The sequence below is a fragment of the Oryzias latipes genome, chromosome 23 (genome assembly GCF_002234675.1).
Source record: "Oryzias latipes chromosome 23, ASM223467v1".
NCBI lineage: Eukaryota > Metazoa > Chordata > Actinopteri > Beloniformes > Adrianichthyidae > Oryzias > Oryzias latipes.
This window is the reverse complement of record NC_019881.2, coordinates 23302181-23322998: the sequence shown is the minus strand read 5'-3', so window position 1 is coordinate 23322998 and position 20818 is coordinate 23302181. Positions and strand designations below refer to the sequence as shown.

The 20818-nt window shown below is 49.5% G+C and overlaps 1 protein-coding gene across 1 annotated transcript; it reads right to left on the bottom strand.

Annotated features, from left to right (window-relative positions):
* Positions 1-5650: 5650 nt before the first annotated feature.
* On the bottom strand, positions 5651-20717 carry cand1 (cullin associated and neddylation dissociated 1). The gene is made up of 26 exons (XM_004083253.4): positions 20411-20717; positions 15574-15649; positions 15425-15492; positions 15194-15348; positions 14959-15082; positions 14765-14852; positions 14532-14700; positions 14353-14458; positions 14135-14280; positions 13883-14034; positions 13662-13802; positions 13011-13152; positions 12721-12929; positions 12479-12647; positions 11686-11775; positions 11464-11617; positions 11154-11391; positions 10894-11082; positions 10067-10210; positions 9860-9995; positions 9616-9792; positions 9440-9535; positions 8384-8553; positions 7050-7214; positions 6860-6967; positions 5651-6781 (listed from the first exon to the last, which is right to left on the bottom strand). The coding sequence occupies exons 1-26, from the start codon at positions 20476-20478 to the stop codon at positions 6557-6559; spliced, it is 3705 nt and encodes a 1234-aa protein (XP_004083301.1). The 5' UTR covers positions 20479-20717; the 3' UTR covers positions 5651-6556.
* Between the last annotated feature and the right edge of the window lie 101 nt (positions 20718-20818).

The following is a 20818-nucleotide window of genomic DNA, read 5'->3' as shown; positions in this document are numbered from 1 at the left end:
AGGACCTTTCAAAATAAAGGGTAGGGAACCAAATCTTCGGGTGATGTTACTTAAGTGGAGAATTTAGGAAATTATGAAGAATTAAATCATTAAATCAAAATAATTCTGACATTTCACCTTTCACCACCAGCGATGAATCATTTAACTTTCAATACTTTTCACTAAATAATTCTTTACAAATCCAAGGTAAACTATTTGAAAAAAGATCAACTAAAATATTATTAACGTTATAGTTCCAGAAAAAATGTTAAACAATAACAGAGATTTTATGGAACATTTTACCAAATCAAAGGCGGTCAGATTCTGTTCATTTCGAAAAAATACATTTTTTTGCGAATCAAAAAAAAACTACTACATTATTTTTAAAACCACTTTTTTTGGGTGAAAAATAGGCAAATATATATTTGTGGAGAAATATTGAGTCTGTAAAGTGTCATTAAATAATAAAATTGGTTTAAAAACAAAAACAGATTTAGGAATGATCAGCATCATGAACAAGACCTTTAGTTTTGAAAACACAAGAACTTCCGGTAAGCTTTCAGCCCTTTCTCGTGACGTCAGAAACCGCGCTCAGCTGCTTCCTGCAGAGTCCAAACATTCAGTTGGTTTTTTGTTTGAGATCATTTCTATCAGGATGACGTTTTTCTGTTTCACCAACTCTGGTGGAGTCTGTTAAATTAAAACCTGTTTCTAAATAAAAGCCAGAAGATTTTCTCTAATATTTAACGTTAAAATAGCACGTTTTATTTCCCAAAACTGTGTTTTTGTGCCTGAAATGTTGAAAAAAGTTTTTCTTTCAGTCCATGAAGAACCAGAAGTTTTTATAATTATTCTGCATTTTAAAACAACACAGATTTTACTGTGTTCCTCCCTGAGATTGCAGAATACAATCTTTTATTGTATTTTTGATTTAATCCTCAATCTAATCGTTCAAATCAAGAAGCTGATAAAATGTGTCCCACTAATCTCTGTCCTCGGCCGCTATATCACCAATTTAAACTAAACATGACTGACCTGCTGAGACTTTAGGCCTCACATCTTAGAAATGCCTTTTGTGTAGAAACTTATGTAAAAAAGGACAACTTTCAAATTAAAGGTTGAGTTGTCTGTCTCTAGTTCAGACGGTAAAACTCAGAAAATAAGACACAACTAGACTTTAGATTTACTTTGTTATATTTATTTGTTCCCATCAAGTTTGCTGAAACTGTGGACCAAGAACAGCGCCCTGAGGGACTCCGTAGTCATTTGTCATTTTGTTAAAGATCTAATCTACAAACTGTTTTCTTTGGGGCCTCATTCATCAGAAGTGTTGGAGACTAAAAACTCTGCCTCAAACACCAGAACGTGGTGGACAGACGTCCAGTAGATCCCCTTTAGTCCTTTGTCTGGACCTCCCTCATCAGGAGGTTCCTGTGGAGCAGAAGCAGCTGGGGGGGGGGGGGGGGGGGGGGGGGGGGCGACACTCCAACCAGAACAGCCAGGATTGTGAGCATGTTCCTGCCAGAACCTTTCAGCGCGTTCGGGTGTGTTCACACACGCATGTTTGGTTTGCAGTCCAGCTTTCATCCCTGCAGGGAAGCAGCTGCAACTTTGAACCGACACGAGGAACTTTCAGGCACCAACAACACACAGACACACACACACCGACACACCCATACACACATTCCTGAAAACACACACTGACACACAGTGTGCGTTTCCTCCGGTCACATTTGGGGTCATGTGATGCCCCACCCAGACAGGAAGGAATCACCCAGAATAGAGCCGCCCTCCACCCAATCTGCTTCCCCTTCACTCACACACACTTCCTGAGAAACGTTTGCTCACAAACTTCTGCTTTTTCTGAAGAGTCAGAACCAGAGAGCAGGACCGTCATCTGAAGCTGGTCTGATGACCGAGGCGGGGCTGCGGCTGCAGGCGGCTGCGACTGCGGCTGCAAGCAGCTGCTCAGAGCTCCGAGGAGCAGACGGTAAAGGTGGAGGTGAAACGGATGCAGGATCTCTGCATTCAACAGAAACCCCAAACTCACTCGGTTCCTTAAGTCGGTCTGAACCGGATCACAAATGAAGACGGTCCAGATGACGGAATCATTACAGGAACATCAGCTTCCTGATCCCACAGCAGAAAAAACAAACCGCCTTCACTGCTGCTGCTTACAACCGGGAACCTTCAGGAAATGAGACATTGTTGGTTAAATCATCACTTTTAGTCACTTTCTCCTGAAGCTTTTCCATCTAAAGCTCTATAAACTAGATAGAAAACACAGTTCAAGGGTCAGGATGTGGAAAAGGTTTGGACTGAACCAATCTGGAATGCTTTTACGTTTGCTCTGGAGTTTGTGTTCACCTTTAGCGTCCTGACTTCAACACGATGCAGCTCCTCATGACGGGTTCTGGTTCTGTCAGGGATCCAACCCGGCGGCCTCAGCTCCTCCAAACAGAGCGAGAAGTTGAAAGAGGGTCCGATCATCAGCATGTCAATGATGATGAAAACACTCCAGTGCAGCGGTTACCAGGCAACCGCTTGGATGAGCACCAGCCTCTTTGTTTGCAGTCAAACCGGCTCCTTTCAGCCAATCAGATAGCAGCAGGAAGCAGCTTTCCATGAAGCTCATCAGCATTAAGATTTTTACAGGTTCCGTCTGCCGCCTGGAAGTTATCGCCAAAGAATCTGAGGAAACCCTGGAACATGTCACACAGTAATGACTGAACTTTAGCCACATCTGCAGGTTAAAACCATTTTAAAGCAAGATTATAATCAATCACATCGGGAAAAAAAAGTTCTTAAAGCTCAGATTCTAAGCGCTTCACTAAAAGCTGGATTTAAAAGTCAGGAATCCAGCAAAACATCATTTAAAAGTTTAACAATTTAGCGTACAAAAACTAAAAAGAGATTCTGGTGTTCCTCAAGGAACTGTTCCAGGACCAGCTTTGAAGGAAGATTTGGCTCATTTGATTTTTTTTATTTCCATGCTGTTACTCAACTATTTAAATGGTTTTTATGCCTTAAATTAAAAAGAAACACCTTCAGTGTTAAAACATTTCAGGCTTTGAAGTCAGCAGGATTGTTCTGGAACCATCACGATGGTTTCATCCATTTTCTCTTCCTGCTGACAGCCAAGCAGCATCAGCGGGTTGCTGGAGCCAATCCCTGCTTCCTCAGGTCAAAGGTGAGGGGCGCCCCGTCATACGTAGGAAAACACGTTTCACTAGAACGTTTTTCCATCTTTCATCTTCTTCCCTACTTCGGTGGGGGGAGGGGTCGAGCAGTTGAGACTTCATGTCAAGCTGAACTCTGGCGCCCCCTGCTGACGTGAGCCGGTCAGAACAGAACCAGTCTGACATTTCCTCTTCAGGAAAACATCAGACTTCCTAATGCTCTGTATATTTGAATGGAATCACTTCAGTCTGAGCTTTTCTACGATCCTCAGAAGTTTAAACTGGATAAGAAGATGCAGTCGGGTTTAAGAACAAACTCTGGTTTCTCAACTGCAAACTGATATTTTTTTACTAAAAGGTCCAATCTTTATTTTTATTTTTTAACTCAGCTAGTCACTGATTGGAGCCTTTAGGATGTTTTCATTTTTGTAGATTAAACAGTTTGTTTTATCATTTCTGGAGACCAGGGGCCTCATTTCTAAAACTTTGCGTAGGATTTGCGTCAGAAGTGGCGTATGGATGAAACATAGGACGTGCGTACGCACAGAAATATTCGGATTTATAAAACCGTGCGCACGCACATCCTACGCATCTTTCCCTTAATAAATCACAACCAATTCTAAATGCAGCGCAGCTTTTGCGGCTGTATGACACGCCCATAGTTGCCCATAAATAGTCCGTGAAACGCCCACAAATGAATATTCATTGATTGGGAAATCATGGCAAACACAGAGAGGAAATTAAAAAAACGTAACTTCACTCAATGTGAAGTACAAGTTATCGTTGACGAGGTGGAAAAGAGGAGAAAAGTGTTGTTGGGAGGGCACAGTGTGGGCATTACTAATGCCAAAAAGGCACGTGATGGCAGACGGTGGCAGACGCCGTTAATGCTGTAGCCTCACAACCTCGGACCGTGGCCGAAATAAAAAAGAAATGGTCGGACATCAAAGTCGAGGCAAAAAAATGTCTGGCGCTCCATGGGGGGGGGGGGGGGGGGGGGGGGGGGGGGACACCGGAGCTGACCCCTCTTGATGAGAGACTGGCGGCAATTATTGGGGAATCCCTTAGTGGAGCGGTGACTGAGGCGGAGGGGGAAACCGACGCCCCAGATGCACCGGGTCACCTGGCTAAGGGCTGAGATATTCCAGACCTGTCAGCCAATTCCCTCTGAAAAGTGCCAGTCGCCAGGAATCCTAGTGTTGTTAGGACTTGAAGTGGGACAGGCACGGCGTAGTTCCTCCGAGTGCTCCTCTGTAACGCCGGGCCCAAAAGCCCGCAGAGGTCCAACAGGACGGCTCGAGGAAGTCGGAACCGGCTCATAAGCCACTCGTCCTCGTTTGCCAGCAAGTCTTCTTGTCTAAAGATGCGTTCACTCCGAATTCTTCCATTTGCCACATCTTCTAAGAGCGCCAGATCAGCCATTGTGCGTCATTACGCATTGTGATGGGACATTTTATTTCCATCCATTTAATGACATCTGACAAGCTACAGATGTCGGTAATAATCCACGTGGAAATGGGAAATTGATCAGCAAATGTAATTTCTTGTTGCTTTCTGAATGGTTGAGACATACGCCATACATTGTTTTATCAAAAATAAACCAAACTAAAGGCATATGCATGAATACCATAATTCTGTAGCTTATGAAGAAATGTTTTACTATGAAAACAACTTTCCCCAGTGGACAATTGGTGCATATGTCCGTCCGTCCGCACGCCCGCACCCATATCTGCTCCTCCAGACGGACACACTGACCAGAATATCAGTTTTGTACATTATTTCGTTCTGTTAACTATATTATTTATGAGGATGAATTGCACTACATGCCATTATTGCAGAAAATATTTCACTTTTCTTTTTGCAAATAAGTGTTCATTTGAATTTCTGTTGTAATTTTCGTTTGATTTTTTTTGTTTGTTTCACTGCTGATCGATCAAACGGGTGTTGGTGTAGCTGTTAATTGTCAGACTTGCTTTGTGAAGTCTTCATGTTATTTCTGAGAGGCAGGATTGTCATTTCCACTTTCACGTGTTTCTTCCATCTGCCGACGGCGTCGCCGTTTCTCATTTCACCCGTTTTTGTGCGTACGCCTGGGTCAGAGCGTGAAGGACCGCACATTTTCCCCTCAAGTTTGCTTTTTATAAATCTCAACTACTGCGTAGAGAGTGGCGTACGCCTTCTTTTGTGCGTACGCAACCTTTAGAAATGAGGCCCCTGGTCTTCTTGAACCAGCTTTTCTTGTAGTTTGGATCAAACTCGACCCGGTTAACAGATGTTTTAGTCTTTAGCTTCAGCTTGAATCAAATGCAGATGAACTGAAAGATGTTTTTTCAGCAGCGTTTCCTGTGAATCCACAGCTCTGCATGGATGTTTTTGGATTCCTACAAATGTAGTTCTGGCTCTAAACCAGCCTGGAGTGTGTGGTCTGTTTACAATCCTGCTCTAGCAGAACCTGCAGCAGAACCCATGAAGCAGAAATCAGTCAGTGCAGCTCTGACGGCAGGCAGAAATGGACCTCTTTATTTTCCTCCAGCAACAAACAACAGCGAACTGTCCGGACCAGACCGGTCCAAGCGGGGTCAAACTAGTCTGAGCCGGGTTGGGCCAGCTTAGACCGGGCCTGGGGCGGGACACCGTAAAAATCAAGCGGATCCGAACCGGCTTGAGGGAGCTGGACTCGCTTCACGGCCAACAAAAGAAAAACTGAACACCGTCACCATGGTAACAGTGGCACCACCCCCTGGGGGGCTGCTGGGGTGGGTCCTGGTCCAATAATCTCTCCTCCTCCTCCTTCCACCACAGAGTGAAAAAGTTGAAGGGAAACGGCTGCAGACTGGTCCACAAACACTAAAAGCCCCGCCCATCCAACTTCTCCCAGAGCTTCTCATTGGCTCTTATTGAGAAAAAAAGAAAAGAAAACTACGGAAACGTTAAGAGCAGGCCCCTCTCCCATTGGTCACCTCAGCTGTCAGAAGGAAAGGCTGTTCCCGGCTTCTTGGTCAGTTTAAACACGCCATTAGTCACTCAGCAGCAGCCAATCAGGTTAGAGCACCTGTTGAACTTTTTGGAATTTTGAAAAGGGGGAAAATATTAAACACAGCAAGGAGATGTTGATAGAAAAACAAACAGCAAGTGGGAGGAGCTTAATCGGGAACCTATAGTAAGATCTCTGTCTCCATCCTCCTTTCAGAGCCGTCCATCAGTCCTCCGTCCACCAGCTGACTGCAGTGCAATGCATCATGGAACGCTCGATCGCTGGGAGAGGAGTGTCACTACGACTGTGTGTGTGTGTGTGTGTGTGTGCGCGTGTGTGTCCTGTTGCTATGGAAACATGCTGCAGGGTTGGCGCTCCAGCAGCGCGGTGGTGGCGTGTTGCATTGAGGGAACTGTCCTGGTCTTTAGCTGGTGTCCATCGACTCCATGTTGGCGGAGGTGGAGTCTCTCTGGATGGAGTCAAAGATGGCCGCCAGCTCCTGATTGGATGAGATCTGGGATTGGAACTCGGACATGAGGGGCGACTTCTCGGCCTCGGGGATGGTGAGTAGCGCCACGACGGCTCGCATCGCCGATCGCTTCAGCTCGTCCTGCTTCTCGAACTCTTGTTTGACCGAGTTGGCCTTCACCTGCGGAGACACGGGATGTCAGGAAGCTCCCCCGGCCCGCTCCAGCGCGCGCTGGGAGTTGCCGGCCCTGAGGCCTACCTTGGTGGTGCAGGTGGCTCTCAGGGGCTCCACCAGTCTGTCCAGTCTCTGCAGGACAGCGCTGGGACACAGCGACGACAGTCTGGCCAGCATCAGGAACGTCAGCATCTGAAACGGAGAGCGGGGTTTTACACCTTTCAAACGTCTCCGTCTTCCTGTTCCGGACGGGTGCTGGACGGTGGAGGGGCACCTTGATGTCGTAGTGGTCCTTCAGGCCGTCCTCCACGTGGTTCAGGAAGGTGAAGATGTCGAGTCGGTCCAGACAGCTGTCCAGCAGGGTGTACATGCACTCGAACGCCGCTTTCCTCAGGTCCAGCCCGTCGTCCACCGTGTGTTTGAAGGGTCCCATCTCCACCTGCACACAGACCGCGCAGAGGTCAGCGCCCCGGGCCAAGCGCGGGCCGAGGTCCTCAGAACCAGAGCTCATCAGAACCAGAGCTCATCCGCCGTCGCTGTCGGATGCTGATGTCACACGAGGTCAGAAGAAATAAACTCCACCCTCACGGAAAAAGACTTTTCACTGGCTGACCTGATGACAATTTGTGGGCGGAGTCATAAAGTTCTGTTAAAAACTGGAATTGTTCCCAAAAACTGACTAGTCCCACGGAACCACGTCCTGGTACCTGACTAGGGGTGTGACGATGACCGTGGTGATGAGGTCATCACCGCGCGTTTTTATTTTTATTTATTAAGTTCTGCATGTGGTGCGTGATTGGAACTATAATAAACGCATCAAACAAATTCATTCATCTTCGCTGATAATTGACCTTTTCTGCTAGTCCTGTGTTCTCCTTCACGCCCTTTACGCTGCACGCGCTAACTCTACTTACACACACACATGCGCACACACACACACAGTTTCAGCAGCACACACACATCCTCATTGATTCTACAACAGACGTTTCCGTCTGGTGAGTAATTATACCAAATTTACTGCGTTCTAATTATTCATTTCCGTTACAACCTGCGTCCATTCTTAAGTGAGCGACACGGCCGCCCGCCGGAGGATTTTGTGTTGGGGGGGGGGGTTTATTACGGTTCTCCTTCACTCTGTAACACCAAACATGAACGCTCACTGTTAGATATCATGGATATCACTACATGTTTTGTTTGGGAACTATTTTGTGCAGCGTAACGTTACGTGTCTGTATGAACAAAGGTGGAGCGTCCTGCCCCGCAGCTAGATGCAGCTAGAGAGCAGAAGAATCAACACGCACCCCCAACACACGTGTGTGTGCTCCTTCCTCACACACACACAGCGCGCTGACACACACACACACACAGTATGTACATCTTTAGAGTTAGTTCATTAGTTAGACAGGTAGTAGTTAGTTGTTACTGTTATTTGTTAATAAAAAAAACTGCGTTGTAATTGTATTCATTTGCGACGCGGCCGCTGGGGGATTTTGTGTGTGTGTGTGTGGGGTGGGGGGTGCAGTTGACCGTGACACCGCGCCCCCGGCTGGTTCATCACCGCGGTGATCAAAACCCCCCCACACCGTCACAGCTGTAGTTCTGACCCACCTCTCGGATCAGCTCCTTCCTCACTTTGGTCTCGTTGTAAAGGTGGGTCAGAGTCGAGTCCAGCAGCTCTCGGATCAGACTGGGTTTGTTGTGGGCGGCAGAGTTAAAGGTTACCAAGGCAACGCGCCGCACGTTCAGGTCCGGGTCCTCCAGGGTCTTCAGGAAGTCACCTGGGAGCAAACAGCCAATCAGAGGGCAGAGCATCCCTCGATGAACCATTTATCTTAATAAACAGGATTTATAGAAAAAAAAGCACTTTCAACATTTAAAAACATTAATTACATTTGTGACAAATGAGTCGTTAAATAACAGGTAAGAAACCTTTCAGAATAAAGTCTAATTTATTAAAAACTAAAAGATAATTTTCAGACATTTTTCATCACTTCTAATATCTAACCTGGATATTTTTTAAAGAAGTTATTTAAAACTACAAAAATGGAGATCACTGAAGATCTACATTCTGATCATTTGGATGATCTGCTCCAGAAATCCTGGACCTCTGGTCTGAAACGGCGGCCTGCACAGAGTGGGCGTGGCTTCATTTCACGCTCGTCATTTAACTGCAGACCCAGCGGAGGCCGAATTTTAGGGCTGAGCCTCATGATGGTTTGATTATTGGGACAAGAAAACCAGAAACAAACCTCCATCTAGCTACGACTAAAACCTAATTCAGCTGACTGTGGGAGGGGCTGAGTTACAGGCTGCAGCATCAGCTAATCATTAAAACGAGCAAAAACAAAACCTGCCTCAACTCTCCAAAACCTCACGATAAAGCTTTCAGTGGCATTGCTAGCTGCTGCTGAACGTGTTTCTGAAAACAAAGAAGATTGTTTGGATTTGTTGTAACTTCAAGCAGGAAGGAAGATTTTTACATAAAGAAGCTAAAGATGGTTGAAAATGCATCAAAGTGGAAAAACAATCAGACAGGAGTCATTTAGAAAGTTGGCCATAACGCAAGGCTGTGTGCCAACGCCAAATGAAGCGCACGGGTGTTCTGAACATGCCGGCAGAGCCCGGAACCCTGAAGTTCTGACGGTTGAGGCGGTTCTGGTTTACCGATGCAGTTCTTGAGCAGAGGGTCGATGGGCTGCGGCTGGTCGGAGATGGTGAACTTAACCGCTGTGACCACGGAGCTCCTGGCGTACGAGGAACCTGCAAACATCAGACGTCAGGTTGGGTTCTTTTCGGACACGGTTGGCCAAAGGGGCGTCGGCCTGGGATGCAGCAGTCACCTGACAGCAGGTACCCTTTGAGGCGGGGCAGCAGCGTTTCTGGGTCGATCAGTGTCAGTTTCCCCAAACACTCGGCCACCACGTTCCTGGTTCCCTCCTCCTGACACTCGCAGTGCTTGAGCAGCAGCGACCAGACGGACTCCACGTACGGCTTCAGGCCGGACACGGACGCCGAGCCTGAAGACAGCGGCGGGTCAGAACCACACACGGACCCGCGGACGGGTTCACTCACGGCGGTACTCACTGATGATCTCTTTGAGCGAGTGCAGCAGCAGGTACTGCCTCTTGGAGGAGGAGATCTCCTGCAGGACGAAGGGCAGATACTCCGGAAGATTCCCCACGGCGATGCTGCCCAGAGCGTAGGACGCCGCCGACTTCACCTGAACCACAAACGGGAACTCAGCGCTTCCACGGCCGCAGAGCCAAAGCGGCGCGCGGACGCGAGGATTACCTCTTCGCTGGAGGATGAAAAGGCGTCCAGGATGACCGTCTTCAGCTCGGGTTGGCCGCTGAGGTCCACATGGTGTCCCACCTCGCCCAATGAGAGCAGAGCCAGCAGACGAATGGAGTCTGTGGAGCGGCTGTTCTTCACATCCTGCTCAAAGGAAAGCGCCGCTCATGAACCAGGAAGTAGTCCTGACCTCTGCAGTGAAAACTCAGACACTGAAGCGGAGTTTCTTCGAGTTACATCTCAGACTTTAAGACGTCACGTATGACAAATGACGCCAACTGTCTGCCTGACCGCAGCCCTCTGGAGGGAAAAACTAAACCCTTGAACTTCAGAACAAGTTCTTGTCAGTAACAGAGTAACGTAATAGATTACAGTTCCTAGACTACAGAAACCCTCGTGACTTTTTCCTCACATTGTGGGGCAGTCGGTAACCAAATCACAAAAAAAGAAATTCAGTTTTTTCCTGGAGATGAACTGCTTTCCACTGTCGTAGTGCCAATGAGCAACCTGTCTCTACAGTATGTAGGCCACTGAATCAGACGATGCTAGATGTGTTCATGTGCTGAAATGAATGAGGTGGTGCCGTTTGTATGCGGGTAGAAAAAGTAAAGAGTAGTGAATTACTTTGTAAACTGGTGAATTTAGGCACCTCAAAAAGACGAACCTTCAAATCCAGAAAATTCATATGAAAAAATTTGAACTGCAATATTTTTAAGACCACGACTTTTTGATGCTTTTTATGACTTTCATGAGACTTTCTAGGACCTGTGGGAATCCCGTGACGGCTGTGCCTTCCTCGTGCGCGAGGACGGACAGGTGCGGCTCACCTGGATGAACTGTCCGACCACGGCGGGCCCCTCAGCGGGACAAGCTCGGGTCAGAGCGGCCACGCACTTGGCGATGGAGCAGTACGCCTGTTTGTGAGGCAGAGCGGCGCTCTGCGAGTAGACCGGCCCCGTCAGCATCCTCAGCAGGTCCATGTAACCCAGACCAGGTGTGTTTGTGGCCACCAGCGCCTGAGCAGACAGACGGGTCAGAACATTCTGGAGCGGCCAGTCCCGAGCCACGCCTCCGCCCTCGCCAGTACCTGGTAAAAGTCCAGCATGGCGGCGAGAGCGCCCCCCTGCAGCAGCGGCGAGCGGACAAGCGCGATGAGCTGCGGCAGGATGCTCCCCCCGGTCAGCTGACCCAGGGAGGACGGATGGGTGACGGCCAGCGTGGACAGGAAGCTGAGCGCCATCTGAGACACGTGCATGTCGCTCTCCGAGATGAGAGGCGGCAGCTCGGCCAAGACGGCGTCCACCATGACGGGGGTAACTGCAGAGCTGAGGCACAGGCCACAATGAGTGGGAGATGGGGGCGGCAGATGGGGGCGGAGTCACAGGCGCGCCTGTTACCTGTAGTTCCGGAGCAGGATGTCGAGAGCGGCCAGCGTGCACAGCTTCAGCGCTCTCTGGTTCTTGCGGAGGAAGGAGGCGAGGATGGGAATGGCGTCAGGGAGGATGGGCCGCAGGTCGATCTTCAGAGGAGAGCCGGCGATCATCGTCAGAGCTGCAAACACAGACATCCACTAAGCCACGCCCCTTTCACCAACTCGGTTTGCCTGCTGAAAGGGTTACCTTTCACAGTCGTTAGCCGCGTGATCTCATTTTTCAAGCGCTCCAGGAAGATCAGCAGCGTTCCTGGGAGTTCTGCAGGCAGACGGTCTCCTGCGGCACAAACGGATCAGGATCAGGATCAGGATCAGGCTAAAACCAGCTCCGAACAAGACGAAACTGGCGATAAGGAGATTCTGAGGGCGGGGATGCCCCGGACTGTTTAGACTGTTTAGTTCATTCAGATTAGAACTTCCTATTGAATTCTATGGATTCATGATCCTGCAGATTTTATGTTTACAGGTACGAAGCCCATTGAGACGTTGGGCTGTAGAAATAAAACTGAACTGTTATTTCAAACCAAAGACGAGGAGAATAAAGGAACGGTTCTGGTCCGGCTGGTTTTAACGCAGTAAAACTGCCTCTTCTCTGCACCTCCTTTACTCTGTTACTCCTCCTGTTAGACAATTTTGGTTCAGATTCAGGTGAACGGAACCCGGGTCCGGGTCGAACGCACCCTCAATCCCTGACATCCCATTGAAATACCAAAGCTCATCAGATCAGAAGTTTTCTGGATCTCTAGTGAATCGAGTAGAGCTGTGCGTCGTTAACTTAGCTGGCGATCCGATTGGGTTCACGAAACAAGACCAACGGTTCAGACGCGTTCTGGTACGGCGTCTCTACTGTGCAGGCGATGGTCACATGACGTCACATTGTTGGTTAGCCCTAAAATTCAGTATTCGGCTCGCATTGGTTTCGTCCGTTAATCAGACTCCGCCTTAATGACGTCACTTTTTGACTGACAGGTGATGGTTACCTAGGTTACAAATGATCTGTCCCATACAGGAAATGGCTCGTTCTTTGACCTCCTGGTCGATGTCGGCGGCCTTCAGCCGCTTGATTGTGCAGGTGAACAGGTCATTGATGTAGGGGGAGGGGTCAAAGCTGTCAGAGCCCTCTGGTTGGTTGTCCAGAGGCCGGATCACCTGCAGGGGGCAGAGGGAAGGTAAAAGCTTTGCCTGCGGGCTGAAATGCAGCGCCCTGCGGATCCACTCCTACCTTGATGAGCTGCTGAGTGACGAGCAGCGCCTCGGAGGTGATCTTGTAAAAGGGGTCTCCCACGCACGCCACCACGGGCGGGACGAGGGCGGGCACATGGGCGTGGAAGGCGTGGGCGGGGTGCGTGACCATGATGACGTGGAGGCAGGCCAAGGCGTCGATTTTCAGGTTGGAACTGCTCGACTTGTCGTTCAGAGAAAAGATTATTCCTGCGAGACAGGGTCGTCAAGGGAGGGGGTTAAAGGTCAGCCTCATCACGCCGCGTGGCGCTGACCGCCGCCCAGCAGTACCTGGTATCAAAACGGGGATGTGCTGAGTCAGCGCTCCTGGAAGGACGTTGACCAGCTCGGTCAGCATGTTGAAGCAGCACTGGCGGGTTTTCACGCTCTTCTCCTTCAGCTGCTTGTGGAGAGCTTTCACGATCATGGGGACCTGGCAGGACGGGAGGAAGAGGAGGAAGAGGAGGATCAACGCACATCCAGCCTTTGGCAGCACAGGACTGAGGAAACATGCTAGCTTAGCGCAGACTCCGCTTTTAGCCTCGTTAGCTTCTCTTCAGATTCTTCTGTTAGCATCGTTTGCTTAGAAACTTTAGCGATTTAATGGGATTTCGCTCATTTCAGATTTGTTACTATTTTGATGTACATTTGCACTAAACGTTGCTTCAGTTCGGGTTAGCATTAATGCTTGGACATTTAGCCTTATGCTAGCATTATTCTAAATTCGATCTGTCGTGGAGTTTTGAGAAGCCAAAAAGGGGCGGGGTTAGCCGGGTCCGCGGCAGATCCTTCTGACCAACAGTCTTGCGCGTTTGGTCAGTATTTGGGCGTGGCCTCCGTGATTTCTCCAACGGATGAAACATGCGCTTTGTCAAAGAAGGTGGTCAACGCTGAGATTGTGGGCTGAAGCGGCGTCCACTGCTGTGACACGCAGAGGCTCACCTGGCTCTGCAGCATGGTCAGCGGCGTCTCTCCCTGCTCCATGGCGTCTGGGTCGGTCAGCCAGCTCTGCGCCGGTCTGGTCTGTTTGAGCAGTGACAGGTACGCGTGGAAGACGTCGGCCTTCACGTTCTCCTCCCTCTCCTGAAATCACACGCGCGCAGCTTCTTGTCAGGCTGTCGGCCATCTTTCTTTGCTCCTCGGGTGGGACACGCCCACTTTACCTTGAATCTGGACACGAGAGCCGGCGAGACGGAGCGGTAGAACTCTGGCAGCATCTCGTGACGCGTTGAGACCACGGCGTCCAGACACTTGGCGGCCGCCCGCCGAACTTTCCAGCTCATGTCGTCGTCGTCGCTGTACTCGTCGTCGCTACCTGGAAGCCAGGTAGGCCACAGTTAGCCCCCCATTGACCCCCTCCCACCTCAACTCCACCCGTCATTCCTGGAACCAGGGTAATGGCTCCCACATGCTACCTTGATAGTCCTCGTCATTCTGCTCGGCGTCCATGGCGTTGTCGTCCTCATCTTCGTCATCAAAGTTGTAATTGGGGTCATAGGTCAGATATCGGAGGCAGATGGAGATGACGGTGGGGACGTGGGGGTAAACTTCTTTTGGACACCTTAAAATGAAAACCCAACGGTTAAACGGGGACAGAAAGCTGCTGCAGACCTCTGCCTCCTCTTCCTCCCACCTTCTGACGAAGGACTCAAAGGCCTGGATGCAGTACTCCCTGAGCTCGTCGTCATCCACGTTGCAGAACTTCACCACCAGAGGGATGATCTTCTCCAGGTACTCTCCTGACAGCAGGCAGAGGTGAAGGTTAGCTCCGTCCCTAAACACCCAGCGCTCTGCTGGCTCTCTGCTCCTCACCGATTCTGTGGCCCGCCTGCCTGCTGATGGCCGCCGTGCACTGGATGTACGTCCTGGTGGTGGACATGTTGTCGTTTCTGCCCAACTCGGTCAGGAGGTGCTCGATCAGGTCGATGAAGACCAGGTTCCCGCAGGACATGACCAGGTGACCCAGCGCCATGATGGTCCTCTGAAACACCCACAGCTGCAGATCAGCACGCAGACGCAGACGCAGCTTCAGCAGCGGCGCTCACCTTTCTGACCGCCAGCCTGGGGGAGGTGAGCTGTGGGAGGAGGCAGCTGAGGATGGAGGGGTGGAAGTTCACCAGGAGGCCCCCCTGTCTGCAGAGAAGGTTCATAAAGCATGACTCAGCATTATTCCAGGTCTGCGGTGTAAAAACATTTCAGCTGTGAGAAGCTGATGTGCGCTTGCAGCGTTGGCCCCCACCTGCAGAGCATGTCCGCCATGATGTCCAGCGCCTCCAGCTGAACAGACACGTCTTCCTGTTTGGCGATGGCGCTCGTCAGTCGACCCGTTATCTTCTTGCAAACACTGGCAGCCAAAGCGGAACCTGGTGCAGAAAAGAAGCAGATGTCGTCTTTTCGCTACGGCGTCCGCGGCGACAGTCATCAGCTGATCTGATGACGCCGGGAGCCCTGCAGGAGAGCGCGAGCGCCGTTACCGCTGGAGGCTGGCGGCAACTCTCCGATCACAGTTTTGAGTCCGATGGAAGAAATGTCTCGGAGCTGCTCTTTGTCCGACAGCATGTTGGTGCACAGCGTGTCCACGATGGTCTCCACCTGGTACTCCTTCACCTTACTGACCAGCGGACCCAGGCTGACAAAACAAGCGTACCCACAGCTTTAAAAAGGAGGCGGGGACAGGAAAAACCATCGGTCGGGGCGCATTTTACCATTTCACAGCTAAGTTCTGAACCTCGCCATTTTTGTCTTCCAGCAGTTTGAGGATCATCCGCACCACCTGTCAATCATTCGAGTCAGATCAGTTTGAATTCCACAGAACGAACGCATAATGCGACCCGGGTAGTGCGGGCAGACCCACCTTCCTCTCGCTGTCGTCGTCCAGTTTGATGGAATCTTTCTGCAGCTCCGTCATCAGGTCGTTGGTCGCCATGAACCTGAAAGCAGAGCACACGTCATGAACCGACCCCAGACCCTTCATGTTGCAGGAAGCAGGTCGGTTCTGGATCCAGCAGGTCCAGAGTCTGGCTGGAGAAGCAGCACGTTCCGGATGGTTCTGTGCAGCGATAAGTGTCCGAAAACTCCGTTTTACATCCACAGAAAACTGAGACATTGAAGATTTAGATCAATAACAGTCATTTGTTTTGTTTTTGTTTGTTGAGACATTTGTTTTCCCTCCTTACCAGCCGTTTCACCCACCTGGCTCACCTGTGTGAATTACCTGGTTCAGAGACAGGACAGCGTTCTGCTGTTCCTTCATGCTGTCATTTGCAGCCCAGGTCCCAATTGGCAGATAAACAGAACTCAGTCTCTGTAGGACAGAACTGAGCCGGGGAGATGCTCAGGCTGCTGGGATGAAGGTCACCTCTGACCCCTCACAGCAGTGAAGGGAAGGGGGCGTGTCCTCCAGAGGATGCCTTTCTGTCAGACTGGGAAATCCCCTGTTCTGGATCGAATCCCGAACCTTGCGTTTGGACTGTACTCAGACTGACATCAGGCGGGCCGTTCTGTTCCGGACCAAAGCTTGTAAACAAACGTTACATTTCTATCCCAAGTTTTGCGCTTCATAGACGTCGGCTATGAAGGTTCGCTGATCAGACTGTCTGGACAACAGTGAGAAACGATGTGGATCACGTTGAAGACGGTTGTAATGAGTCTGCATTCATGAGTGTCTGTGTCTCACAGTGGTGGTTTGTTTTTAGAGAATTCTGTTATGGAACCACAAGCTAGTTTTTAGGCGGACATCACAGCGCTGGGCGCGTGACGCCACAGAAGAGCAGGAAAGACGTTCTGATCCAGGTTTGGTCCTGTTCTGGGTTCGGGTTTTCAGCCCGACTCTTTCTCCCGTTTGATAAAACGACAATCGTTGTTTCCATTTGTCCGTCGCTCATCTGTTCCTTCATTCCTGCTCCGGTTCCGTCGCTACGCTCCAGGAACGGATCATTTTCAGACTGAGGAACCTCACAGCGACCCGGAGCTCGTTCTGATTGAAAATGGGCCGAGGCCACCTCCAAAGATGGGTCAGAGAGCTCTGGTTCAGAATCTGTCCAGTCTGAATACAGCCTCACAAGGTTCATCAGAACCAGAACGACACGACGCTTCAGGAGGGTTTGGACCTCTGCTGGGATCTGATACCCAAACCAGTCTTCAAATGTCAATTTAATGAGCCGCATGGTTCCTGTAACCATGGTAACCCTGTCTACAAGCAGCTCACATGCCGTCAGAACCATAAGGCTTAAGCAGGTTTTCACCGGCAGTCACCATCTCACAGCAAGACACCTTCAAACATCTCTGAGTCAAACTGAGCCCAGCCAAAATCATTTCCATAAATGTCTGATCGTCTTCAGCACATCTGATCTGACGTGTCTTCATGCTGATGAGGAACATCGTGGCTTCAAAAGCTGCTAACCGTCTGAGACGCTTCAGAGGAAATCCATTTCTGAGCAGAAACAGCTTCATTATGAAAACGCTTCCAGCACCAGGAACCGGAAACCAGAAGACAGGTTCTGGATAGGTCCATTCATCAGGAGAATGTGAAGAAAGAAGAACCACCACAGCTCAGAAGGTTCTCTGGGTTAAAGAATTCAACTGTGGAACACGGCCGTCTTTGACTCAAGTGTTGAACTTGAACGAAAGAATTTAAACTTGGAGAAAAAGTAATGAAAAGAATATTCAAAACCATCAACGATCACTTTCTCCTCATTAGGCTGAATAGACCACAAGACCAGAACTCAGGGGAGCTTCTGCCAGACCTGGAGAACCAGCACCAGACCTGGACCAAACCTGGATCGGAACAGGACCAAACCTAAACCAGATCTGGTTTAGTTCTGGATCAGAACAGGACCAGTTCTGTATCCGATCATAACCAAAGCTAGAACAGACCTGGATCAGTTCTGGATCAGAACAGGACCAAACCTGGATCGGAACAGGACCCCACCTGGGCCTGATCTGGATCAGAACAAGACCAAACCTGGGCCTGATCTGGATCAGAACAGTACAAAACCTGGATCAGAACAGGACCAGACCTGGACCTGATCTGGATCAGAACAGGACCAAACCTGGATCAGAACAGGACCCCACCTGGGCCTGATCTGGATCAGAACAGGACCAAACCTGGATCTGAACAGGACCCCACCTGGGCCTGATCTGGATCAGAACAGGACCAAACCTGGATCTGAACAGGACCCCACCTGGGCCTGATCTGGATCAGAACAGGACCAAACCTGGATCTGAACAGGACCCCACCTGGGCCTGATCTGGATCAGAACAGGACCAAACCTGGATCTGAACAGGACCCCACCTGGGCCTGATCTGGATCAGAACAGGACCAAACCTGGATCAGAACAGGACCCCACCTGGGCCTGATCTGGATCAGAACAGGACCAAACCTGGATCTGAACAGGACCCCACCTGGGCCTGATCTGGATCAGAACAGGACCAAACCTGGATCAGAACAGGACCCCACCTGGGCCTGATCTGGATCAGAACAGGACCAAACCTGGATCTGAACAGGACCCCACCTGGGCCTGATCTGGATCAGAACAGGACCAAACCTGGATCTGAACAGGACCCCACCTGGGCCTGATCTGGATCAGAACAGTACAAAACCTGGATCAGAACAGGACCAGACCTGGACCTGATCTGGATCAGAACAGGACCAAACCTGGATCAGAACAGGACCCCACCTGGGCCTGATCTGGATCAGAACAGGACCAAACCTGGATCAGAACAGGACCCCACCTGGGCCTGATCTGGATTCGATTAGCCAAAAGCTAAAAGTCTGAACTTTGCACCATTTTTCATGAGGAAACGTCAACTTCCATGGCAACAAAACAACAGCGGTGATGTAAATAAACAAACATCCTATAATATAAAGACAGCAAATATTCAAATACTTTGAAATCCTAAAGACAAACCGTCAACCCGCGTAAAAGCAAAGAAGAACAAACGTGTTTAAGGGGGCAAGCTACAGAGAAGTTACATGTTCTGAGATGTCAGCAGCGTTAAAAATAAGCGGTTATCCTGTTGTCCGGGACAACCAGATTTTACGGAGGACAACCAAAAATGAACCTGGTGGTTGTCCGTGTGACAACCTGCTCTTTTATTCAACATTTTGGTATTTTTTGACTATTTTTCAACGTTTTTGGGAAACCGACGTCCGACTTTTTAGATAAAACCGAGTGTACACGAACGCTGTCACGTGACTTCTGAACGGACCGAGTACGCCTGAAGAGGTGAGCGGCATCAGCCTCAGCAGACGAGACGGACGCTGATGATGATGACACACTGACAACATTACACCTGCATGTGTTGTTTCAAAGATCAGGGATATTAGTCTTTACTGCTACTGCAGCACAATGGAAACATGGCATCATTTACACATGTGTTTATTTGAAATAGATGTTATATCATGTTATAACTTTTCATCACATATAAATATTACTTTATATTTGGAATGCTGTACTAGTCCCAGTTCATACAAGTGTTCTAAATTTTAAAAACACTCATTAGGTTACAGTGTTGGTTAATGTAATACACTTTCTGATGCATTATAGGGTAAGATAAAGTATTTTCATTTGACCGTGACAGTATTTGATTTATATGGCAATACTTTGTGTAACCAGATGCTTCAATATTTAGAAAAAGGTTTGTTTTTAATATTTAAAAAGTTTTTTAAATGTCCATCATAAGAGGCAGTTGATATTAGATGTATAGAAGAAATAAAGATGTAGGTTCTGACATCTGAGTAGGTTTGGTTGCTGTTGGTATCCAAGGACAACCAAGTATTACTTGCCATTTTTTCCCCCTTATTTCTAACACTGCTCAGTATTTCCTGAAGTTCTGGAACAGCAACAGACACATTAGAGCACAATAGAGCACAATAGAGTGCAGAGGAGGTCAGGGAGAGTGGAGAAAACCCACCAAGACATCCCAAAACCAAAAGAATTTCACCATGAAGACAAAGTCAGACTGAAGTCGCTGATCTCTGGAGCAGCAGGTCATAAAGGGTCAAACTGCAAAACAAAAGGCTGCAGGTTTAAGCTGACAAGTCCTGACTTTAGGGCCACACTGGAAGCGTTAAGTGTTAAACACAGACTGCAGTGTTCACGAGTGTTATAAATAAAGTTTTTTTTATGTTTACTGTCATCAAACACTCGGGTTTTCCCTTTTTCTGGCAGCTCTTCGCCATTCAGCGTCCTGATCATCAGACCCATCCCGCAGTGTCCGACTCCTGCGGGGGGGTCACCGCACTAAGACTTCAGTGTGACCCCCGAAACCCGCCCGCGGGTCCCCTCCGGGGCTCCCTCGAACTTCCATCCGGGACAACCGCCTCTAGACTCCACGAGCTGCCTGCTGCATGACAGAAGTTAGTGCTAACAGCTAGCGGGAGGGCTAGCCGCTACAGACGGCCGTTTTTACCTCCGGTCCAGCCTGAGGCACGAGCCACGAACGCAGAGTTACCCGTGAAACCCGCCGCTGGCCCAGAACGAGCCGCTGTCAAACCGAACCGAGCCACAAACAGAGTTGACGAGCGGGCAGGCGGCACGCCGATGATCCGACAGGTGCTATTAAGCTAGCAGCTAGCACAGCAGCCCGAGGCCTCCCCGAGAGATGGCACATTTTGACCCCCAATAAGCCCAGCCGAGCCTCGGACTAGAACCGCAGGACACGTTAGTCCCGTCCGGAGCACACTTTACCTGAAATCTTTGTCGCTGGAGGTCATTTTTTCCAGCAGGTTGGAGATGTGGTACGAGGCGCTCGCCATGGCGGTGCTGTTAGCCGTTAGCCTCCTGCTAGCTGACTGCGCTTTAAAGAAGAAAAGTTCCGCGTGCCTGGTTCTGGAAGCGCGCGATTTCTGCAGGTAAAGGTGAGTTTCGTCGCTTCTTCTGCTGCTACGGCCGCCGGTCTCTTCTACAGCGACTGTCGCATCCCGGGCCGCGCAGTTCACTGTGTTTGAATGGAGCTCCCGTTTTCTCTGCAGAGGGGCGGGGACTGGACGCTGCGGGGTCAAAGGTCAGCGCCTTTTCCCTGCATCCTATTTCTTTAAATGCCACCTTACTGCTAAAATCTTTATTCCCCCCACTTAAAGCTTTTTACATCCATAT

Coding starts and splice junctions, on each gene's coding strand:
- cand1 (XM_004083253.4), bottom strand. CDS start 20,478: ATGGCGAGCGCCTCGTACCACATCTCCAACCTGCTGGAAAAAATGACC. Junction 12,648..12,720: donor TCACTCAGCAGCTCATCAAG/GTAGGAGTGGAT, acceptor TGCCCCCTGCAG/GTGATCCGGCCTCTGGACAA. Junction 11,083..11,153: donor CCATGCTGGACTTTTACCAG/GTACTGGCGAGG, acceptor CTGTCTGCTCAG/GCGCTGGTGGCCACAAACAC.